Genomic DNA, 10,178 nt, shown 5'->3' with positions numbered 1-10,178 from the left:
GCGATCCTGAGCGATCAAGGCACCCATTTTTGTAACAGGAGACTAACAAGATTGATGAAGAAGCATGGGATAATCCATAAAGTTGCAACAGCTTACCATCCCCAGACTAATGGGCAAGCCGAGGTGTCAAACAGAGAAATTAAACGTATCTTGCAAAAGATAGTAAAGCCTCACAGAAAAGGCTGGAGCACCAGACTACAAGATACACTGTGGGCATATAGAACAGCATACAAAACACCCATTGGGATGAGCCCCTACCGCTTAGTCTATGGAAAAGCTTGTCATCTCCCAGTTGAAATCGAACACAGAGCTTTCTGGGCAGTTAAAGAGTGCAACATGGGGATTGAGAATGCTGGAGCTGAAAGAAAGTTGCAACTACAGGAACTGGAGAACCTTCGCCTAGAAGCTTATGAGAACTCCAGAATATACAAGAAAAAGATGAAAGCTGTGCATGATCAAAACATCAAGAAGAGAGAGTTCCAACCTGGAGATTTTGTTCTCCTTTATAAATCTCGACTGAGGCTCATGCCCGGTAAGTTGAGATCAAAATGGGAAGGTCCATACAGAATAGAGAAGGCTGAACCGTACGGAGTTTATCACCTAAGCCATCCTTCAAGTTCTGAACTTATTAAGGTTAATGGACACCGCCTGAAGCTATACCATGGTGAGAAGGTGCAGAAAAGCAAGGAGCTTGAGATCTTCCGCCTGGAAGATCCCCACATAGCAACAGATTGAGCTAGTGGAGCGTCCAACTTACAGACGTTAAAGCAAAGTGCTTGGTGGGAGATAACCCACCGCGGTATGATCGTTCTTTTCTTCACTTTTAGTTTTTCTTCTTTAAATAACTCTTCTCTTTATTAGTGCTTTCGTGCTCTTTCAATTCCATGAATTTATCTTTCCTTAAAAAAAAAAAAATTTTGCCGCGCGACGCGATCACACCAGCGACGCATCCGCGTGGCAGCGGGAGTAAAGAAAAATAAAAATGAACAGAAAGTTATGCAGGAGCAGCGCTGGAGTCGTGCCAAAGGCACAAATTATTCCACGCGACCGCATTGCTTGGAAATCATGGCCTCCCACGCAACCGCGTGCTCCACGCGGCCGCGTGCCCTGCATTTTCGACGTCAAAGGGTGCACAATGCTATATTGTGCGAGAGTGGTGCTGGATTGGTACTGGAAGCACAATCCTTGTCACGCGACCGCGTTGCCGACGCGGCCGCGTCAATTAATTTCTGATGCACACTCACGCGATCGCATGACCCACGCGATCGCGTCACCCCAATTTGGCAATTGAATTATATTGAACAGAGAGTTGTGCTGGAGCGAGGCTGCACTCGCGCCAGCAGCACAACGTAGGTCACGCGACCGCGTGACAGACGCGATCGCATCCCCTTTCCTGATGCGCACTCACGCGAACGCGTGCCTTCCACGGCCGCGTCGCATGCGCCGCACAGCTCAACTTTAATTGCCAAATTATCTTATCTTTCTTTCCTCCAAATCCTAATTTTTTCTTTTCCCTCCTTCCTTCTTCTTTTCCCCTTCCCCTTCTACCTCACCTTTCACTCTCTATCTCTCTCACCACCATTAACAAGGTTTTACCTTCTTCTTCCTTCTTCTCTTTTCTATCATTCTTATTATATTATGTATATATATTATTATTTTCTTTTTCTTTTCTTTTTCTTTTCACATCTTTATTTTTCCTTCTTCTTCTTTTCCTTTTACATGGTGTTAGAAACCTTTTGAGTCATCATTCCTCATTATATGCTTGTGGATTATTGCAAATTGTTTGACAATTATTTTTCTCCTATTTAAGGGATTGCTTGCATGTTCAATTTCATACTTTTTATATCTTGTTTAACATGCATGCCATGTATTTGTGAAAAAGCCTATATAGCACTATGCACTTTTCTACATTACTTTACTCTACTCTGCAATGCTTGCTTTTCACAAATTCCCTTTCATATTTTATTAATTAAATTTTATTGTCAATACAAACGTGATAGTTAGTTTGTTACAAATAGTAACCTTACTTGGACATTGCATGTTTGATATATGCTACTCATGCCTTTGCCTACATGCCAACAAACCTCTTGCATTCCATTGTCCTACATGCACTTGCTATATTTCCATTGATAAGTGATGCTACGATTTTAGGAAATTGCATGATCGGCAAAAATTCCTTCCGGCAAGTGCACCGGTTATCGTCAAGTAAAAACTCACAATAGAGTGAGGTCGAATCCCACAAGGATTGGTTGAGTGAGCAATTCGGATTAGAAGTGTGTTCTAGTTGAGCGGAATCAAGATTTAGATGAGAATTGCGGAATGTAAAATTGGCGGGAAACGTAAATGGCAAGAAATTAAAATTGCGGAATCTTAAATTGCATGAATTAAAGAGCGAGAAGCTAAATTGCTGAAATTAAAAAGGGATCGGGGTGATTGCATGAATTTAATTGCAGAATGTAAAGAGAAAGTGGTAGATCAGAAATGGGGAATTCATTGGGTTTCAGGAGATATTGAGATCTCCGAATCAAAACATTTTTATCCCTTCCTCAACCAATGCGTTCATTGAATTTTGCTTGGCAATCTTATATGATTGGATCCCAATCCCTTGGCTCACCAATTCTCTCTAAAAACAAACAAATTCCCAATCCCTTGGTTTAAATGTAGTGATCAATCGTAGTATAGTCTAAACCAACACAAAATCCATCATCAAACAAATCTACAATCTATATCCGAGAGCATTAATCTCCCGAGTCGTTCTCCCTTGGAATTGCCAAAGTATGCATCTTATTGATTTAGTAAGCCTTGTTTGAGTTCTTTGAAGGTTTTAGCAAGTAATGAGAAACAAACAATCAATTATCAAAAGGACTTGACTTAGGGTTGGCATTGGAAATTCTATCCTCATAGCTCATTCAATGTTGACAACTAGTAGGCTTTGCTTCATTTAGTTATCCCCTAAGTGTAGAGGAAAATCAAATGGAAACAATCAACTTGAGTCACAAGTCCTAGCTTCACCTTAGGGGAATCTAGCTTTAGTGCACTCCAAGTCAATTGGCAATTCCTAACTATCAATCAACTATTGAGATGTCTATTCAATTCCTCCCAATATCCAAACCCTATGCCAAGTACAAAAATTCTACTCCATAGCTAGTATTGACATTTCATCAAACATGTAATGAGCAAGAAGGAAAGTCATGGTGAAATGAAGAGAAAAGTAAAATTAGAACTATTGCAACACAAGAAATTAGCAACAAGTATCAAGGAACAACAATGAGAATCAAAATCTCAAGATATCAATGGGATCCAAAAACCATAGAATTGAATCCTAGATCCAAGGAATGTCAACAATTACAACTTGAATTTGGAAGGAAAAATCTATTACATGAGCAAAGTGAAATGAAAGTGCAATGGATCTCACCAAGAATTGTGTAAAAATTCAGAACTTTGATGAGAAAGAACCCTAGTAAAAGCTTGAGAGAAGTTGGTGAATCCTAGAGAGAAGTTGGAGTTTCTCTCTCTAACAATGTAACTAACCCAAAATATCTCCAAAAAACTAAAAATGAACTAAGTGTCCTCAACCTTTGCCCCCTTGGTCCTCTTAAGTCTTTTCCCGCCAAAGCACTCCTCAAAAGTTGGGATCTCCAACCAACTCCATGCCTAAGTCACGTGACATTAAAAAAATCATTTTCGAACATCGGCGCGCACGCGCAAGGTACGCGTGCGCGCCCTGGATGCGGTTCTGGAGTATGCGCGGAAGCGGAGTGTACGCGTACGCGTCCATGAAGATCCTGGCTTAGCCGCTACTCTAGCCGGCTCGTGGCTTGGCTCTCAGCTTCGGCTTCACATTGCTCTCATCCGCGCGGGCGCGCCATGTGCGCGCACGCGCCCATGCGAAAATCTCCAATGTTCAATTTTCATGCTTCCTTCCTTTTGCACCCTTCTTCCCTATCTTTTCCTGTCCATTCCTAGTCTATGTCCTGAAACCACTTAGCACACGGGTCACGGTATCGAATGGCATCAAGGAGAGATTAGAAATGTGTCTATTTTAGTGCAAAATAAGCATGTTTTCCTTCATGAGGCAAAACTAGGAAAAGAATGCAAATCCTTATATTTTCATGCAGAAAATGTGTGAAATCATTGATATCCCTTTTGAAATTAGCACAAGACAAACCCTCAAAATGGGGTTTGTCAACCTCCCCACACTTAGATTCTAGCATGTCCTCATGCTTAGGAAAATGCAAGGGAACATAGAAGACCGAGGGTCACAAACGCATAGGACTTATGAAATGCAACCTACTTATATGCATGCAACTACAACTAATGCCGTTATCTACTTGGTTGTGAACAAATCAGCTTCCTTATGACATGTGCAAGCTCATGGGGTACAATGGTGGTCAATGCATAGATCTTGCCAAATTCTAAGCATCAAATGCAATTTATGCAACCTTGCATGAGGAATGCTCGCAAGAGCCGGGAATCAAAGGATTGAGCGTCGAACCCTTACCGGAAGTGTTTGCACTCTAGTCGCTCAAGTGTTTAGGGTTGACTCTCTCAATTCTCCCCTAATCATGCTTTCTAAGATTTGTTCTTCTTCTAACAATCAACATGTATTTCATGCATGCATACATCTATCATGAGGTCTTCTCCTTAGGTTGTAATGGGGTTAGGGTCGAGGTAGGATCATATATGGCTAGTGGGCTTAAAACTTGGATCCTTGATGAACTTAACCTTCCCACCTAACCTACATAATGACCTATACAATTAAGCGCTAATCTAACTACCTATTCCTCACTTTTTCACATACTCATGTATTCCTTTTTAATTTCACACACATATGCATTGATTTTATTGAGCTACACTTTGCTTTGGGGCATTTTGTCCCCTTTTTATTGCTTTTCTTTTTCTTTTGTTTTTCTTAAATTTTTTTTCTCTTTTTTTTTCATATTATTCTTCTTTTCCTTTTCTTTTGTTTTTCTCATTTTTTTTTCTTTTTCTTTCTATATACGAGAACCTCAATGCATAAGGTTTTACATTTGATTAATACATGAGTATGTACCCAATTCCTTAATATTTCCAATAACAAAGCAAAACTACCCTTTTGTCCACCCAATGTCCCAAAATTCCCACACTTGAATGATACTCACATACGCTAGCCTAAGCCAATCAAAGATCCAAATTGAGGACTTTCATTGTTTTTCGCTTTACGGCTTGTAATGTGCTAAATTAAAGAACAAGTGGGTTAATCGTAGGCTCAAATTGGTTAACAATGGGAGATAAAAGGTAGGCTATTTGGGTAAGTGAGCTAATGAAATGATGGCCTCAATCCTGTAAATGCATGAATACACAAAATAATGGACATAAAGAATGAAACAAAGCAAAGATTACAATCATAGAAGGAGAATAATGCACACAAGAAGGAAAGTAAGTGGTTATGAGATGTAACCACACCATTAGGATCAAAGCTCACTTGCTTGTGTTCTTAGCTCAAAAATATGTTCCAAAATATAATTCTTCATGCAATTTTGGCATTAAAGTATTTAAAATTCTGCAGTGCCCCATGATTGTTCCCAAAGTGTTGGTTTCTTTAAGAAAGAATTCATTGTTCCAACCAAGTAAATTTATCATGCAGATGGTGTCAACTAAAACCTACTCATGCAACCTATCCTAATGTGTTCAAATTCAAATTTATTCAGATGTTACCTATAGAGATCGGTCGGCCGACCTCCCCACACTTAAAACTTAGCACGGTCCTCCGTGCTGTAGGTAAGGCGCAGTGGTTGATCGGGCTCCGAGTGTCCCATATCTCCAATGTCATCGCTCTCTCCGCCTGAAGTTGCGGTGGATGTTGAGATATCGGGTTCCTCCATAGGTGGTGTGACTATGCTTAGGAGCTTCTTCACATGAGCATATCAGCGTTGGTTACGCCGTTCATAACGGTCCAGTTTCTTGTGAAGGTCCTCAAGGCGTTGGGCGGCCAATTTTTGTGATGTAGATGAGGTGGTAGCTTTGTGAGTTGGTGTGGTTAATCCGCTGTCCTTGGTAGCTTCCGGAGGCTTGAGACATCTCTTGGTCGGAATTATATCACCATCGACCGGAATTGAGGCTCTCCTATCTTTAGCCTCTCGGTTGACGCCGGCTTTTGCAACCAATTCCGTCACCAAACCGGGGAATGGTAGATTTCCCTTGGCATGAATGCGCCCCATGGATTGGCGGATGACATGCGAAACGTTGACCGGTTTCTCGGTTAAGATGCACCAAATCAATAAGGCCAACTCGGCGGTAATGGAGGACCCATGTGTACTTGGGAGCACATAGTGAGCTAGAATTTGGGCCCATGCCGTGGCTTCTTGAGTGAGGTGGCGGACATCTAAACCCTTGGGTCTTTGCTTGATAGTCCCCCGAATCCAATAGGCGTCGGGTAGAGCAATGACACGGAGGATTGCGCTCCAATCGAATGCGCAGTCATTGCATGTAGCCAAGACTTCCTCATAGGTGTCATATGCATCCGTTGATTGTTCAATCCCAAGGACTTCTTGGATAGTTTTCACTGTGACCGACACTTGTTTTCGGCGCACAAAGATTGATGTGAGAAGGGGGGAGTGGAAGTTGGAGTAGAATTCTACTACCCATGAAAGGTTAGCCTCCTTTGGTTTCCGCAATAGGAACCTCCATTGTCGTTGCTCAATGTGTGGCATCACAATTGGATGAAGGTGAGCCGGTAGGACTAGGAGTGGTTCCGGATGATAGTTCCTCTCGATCATTCTTGCGTAAACAAGTTCGCAGTAGCGATTGGGGAACTTGTTTGAATCCTTAGGAGGGTTATCCTTCTCGAGAACATCAATGGGGCCCTTAGTCTTCTTCAAGAGTGGCTTGGCCGTTTGCTCTTGGTGTGCTTTGTTGGGAGTTGGCTTCTTGGGAGCTTTCCCTTTGTTCTTCTTGATAACCATCCTATGAGAGTAAAGAAGGGAAAACATCAAAATCCAAGTAGGTGAAAGTAAATGTGTTAATGCGATGAAAAGTTAAGCCATAGAATATGGGTATCGTTGTCACATGATAGCTGCAACATGTGACTAAGATAACATGAAAAGAGCAAGGCAAATCATTTTCATATGGTGTAAGGGTGATTTATGCATGCAAGTAGGGAGCATGAGAAGCATATACCCTTAAGGGCCACACATGGAAAGCAAGTTAAGAAAATGTGAGTGGATGGATTGGGGGAGATGGGGATGCACCTAATAGTGATAAGTTGAGAGGCAATTTAGTCAAAGTGGGTGCAAAAGTCAAGTATGCCTTTCATTGTATAAATGAGAGGAAAAGAGAGAAGAAGACAAGAACAATAACCTCCTAAAGAAGTAACTAAAAGAAAAGAAGAAAGAAGATAACTAAATGAATGTGAAACTAAAGGAATAACAACACAAGAGATGGTAGCTTAGGATGGTACCTTGTGAGATGAAGAGAATGAGAGAGGAGGTTGTGGTGTGGGTTGAGGGGGAGTAGTAGAGAAGGTAGTGAGTGGTAGAAAGTAGTGTAGAAGAGGGAATGGAGGTGAAAGAGAGAGTGTGCCCCTCTTTGAAGTTGGATGTGTAGTAGAAGGTATGAGAGGGGGGAAAATGTGAAGTGAAAGTGAAGGGGTGAGTGTGCCTCTTTTTGTATTGGCGCCGATCATCCGCGCGTGCGCGCTCGCGCAGCGAGGCGAGGTGGAGAGGGACGCGCGCGCGCGCCTTGCGCTGGCCCGCCCATGTGTTTGGGTTGGAGGCACAAGGGAGGCACAGGGTTGGCACAACTCTCTGGTATATGTACCAGAAGTTGCTTCAGGACTATTGGCGCGTGCGCGTCCAGTGCGCGCACGCGTCAACGTGGTTGCGCCTCAGGCATGAGAGGGGCCCAGAGGGGGCTCAACTCTCTGTGAAATGGCCCAGAGACGAGTGCAGGAGCAAAGGGCGCGTACGCGGCAATGGCGCGGGCGCGCGTCCTGTGCTCACATTGTATGGGCGCGTGCGCGTCCAGTGCGCGCACGCGGTCAAGGTTTTGGGCTTGTGGCTTGGTAGAGGCCTGAGAGCAGCCTAACTCTCTGGAACATGTACCAGGATTGCAGCAGGGCAATCGGCGCGGACGCGCACAGTACGCTTGCGCGTCGATCGACAGACTTTGCCCAAGTGCGCGGACGCGCCACGCGCGCGGGCGCGCGAGATTCTTGTGCTTTAGGCATGGTCCTGGCATGGTGTGGGCGCAACTCTCAGGTAAATGTATGGAGGGCTGTTATTTGCGATCCACGCGTCCGCGCACGGTGCGCGTCCGCGTGGGTGACCTTTGAGTGCTTTGAGGACGCGTACGCGCCAGGTGCGCGCACGCGCAGATGGGGTTGCTTTTCCTAATTGTGCATGTATCTATACCACTTTTGACATTTCAACTTCCCCTTTTCCACACAGCTGCCTAAGCACTATAACAGGGCATTTTACTTGGCAAATCAGCAATGACTCAAACGATTGGTCCAGGGTAACATCAATCAAATCTAACTAAACAATTCAAAAGCTAAGAAATCATAAACCAAAGAAGAGTGCAAGAAATATATACAAAAAGGGCAAAAAGATATATCTCACCATGGTGGGGTGTCTCCCACCTAGCACTTTTGTTTAACGTCCTTAAGTTGGACTTTCAGTGGCTCATTGTGCTTGTTCAAGATTTGCATCCCTCAAGAGGAACACTTCAATCTCCTTGGAGTTCTTTCTTTGCTCACCATGATACAATTTGAGACGGTGACCGTTTACCTTGAAGATATCCGGGCTTGTTGGGTGGCGCAGGTGGTAGACCCCATAAGGTTCTACTTTCTCCACTTGGTAAGGTCCATCCCACCTTGATCTTAGCTTTCCGGGTAATAGTCTCAACCTTGAATTGTAGAGAAGTACTAAGTCACCGGGTTGGAACTCTTTTCTCCTAATGTTTTTGTCATGGATGGCTTTCAATTTTTCCTTGTAGAGTCTAGCATTGTCGTAGGCTTCTTGTCTCAAACATTCCAATTCCGCCAATTGAAGCTTTCTTTCTATGCCGGCTCCACCCAAGTTCATATTACACTCCTTTACGGCCCAATATGCTTTGTGTTCAATCTCCACCGGTAAGTGGCATGCTTTACCATATACAAGCCGGAAGGGGCTCATGCCGATCGGTGTCTTGTAGGCCGTCCGATACGCCCAAAGTGCATCGGAGAGTTTAGTGCTCCAATCTTTCCTATTCGGCTTCACAACCCTTTCCAAAACATGCTTGATTTCCCGGTTTGAGACTTCGGCTTGGCCGTTTGTTTGAGGATGGTAAGCCGTGGCGACTTTGTGGATGATGCCATATTTTCTCATGAGGCCGTCTATTTTTTTATTGCAAAAGTGTGATCCTTGGTCACTTATGATTGCTCTTGGGGCACCAAAACGGCAAATGATATTATTCCTCACAAAAGAATACACCACATTAGCGTCATCCGTTCGGGTGGGGATTGCCTCCACCCATTTTGACACATAATCGAAGGCTAACAAGATGTAGAGGAAGCCATTGGAGTTTGGGAATGGTCCCATGAAGTCGATTCCCCATACATCAAAAATTTCACAAAAAAGCATATTTTGTTGGGGGATTTCGTCCTTCTTGGAAATATCTCCAAACCTCATACATTGGGGACAAGATTTGCAATGGAAAGAAGAGTCTTTGAGAAGGGTTGGCCACCAAAATCCACAATCAAGGACCTTTCTTGCCGTTCTTTGGGGGCCGTAGTGGCCACCGCCTTCGGAAGAATGGCAAGCGAATTCCAAGCTTGCTTGGAATTCGGTTTGGGGTATGCACCGTCGCACTATTTGGTCCGCTCCGCACCTCCACAAATAGGGATCATCCCAAATATAGTATTTGGATTCGCTTTTCAGCTTATCCTTTTTGTTTTTGTCAAGATTGGGAGGGAAAGTGTGTGAAACCAAATAGTTTGCTATTGGGGCATACCAAGGAACCACTTCCGAGATTGCGTGCAAGGTATCTAAAGGAAAGGAGTCATTGATGGGAGTGGTGTCGCCCTTTGTGTGTTTAAGGCGGCTTAAATGGTCCGCCACTAGATTTTGGGAACCACTCCTATCTTTGATCTCCAAATCAAATTCTTGTAACAAAAGCACCCAACGAATTAATCTCGGTTTTGATTCCTTTTTGGCCAACAA

General features: G+C 43.6%; 1 protein-coding gene across 1 annotated transcript in view; it reads right to left on the bottom strand.

The window, feature by feature from the left end:
- Nucleotides 1-9,714: 9,714 nt before the first annotated feature.
- LOC107469985 (uncharacterized) overlaps nt 9,715-10,178 on the bottom strand; it is a 13,054-nt gene continuing 12,590 nt past the window's right edge. Inside the window, exon 3 of the mRNA XM_052255623.1 lies at nt 9,715-9,846. Within this exon, the coding sequence (XP_052111583.1) occupies nt 9,715-9,846 (132 nt within the window). The remainder of the gene's footprint in view (nt 9,847-10,178) is intronic.

The sequence above is a fragment of the Arachis duranensis genome, chromosome 10 (genome assembly GCF_000817695.3).
Source record: "Arachis duranensis cultivar V14167 chromosome 10, aradu.V14167.gnm2.J7QH, whole genome shotgun sequence".
Classification (NCBI taxonomy): Eukaryota; Viridiplantae; Streptophyta; class Magnoliopsida; order Fabales; family Fabaceae; genus Arachis; species Arachis duranensis.
This window is presented reverse-complemented; position numbering and strand designations above follow the sequence as displayed.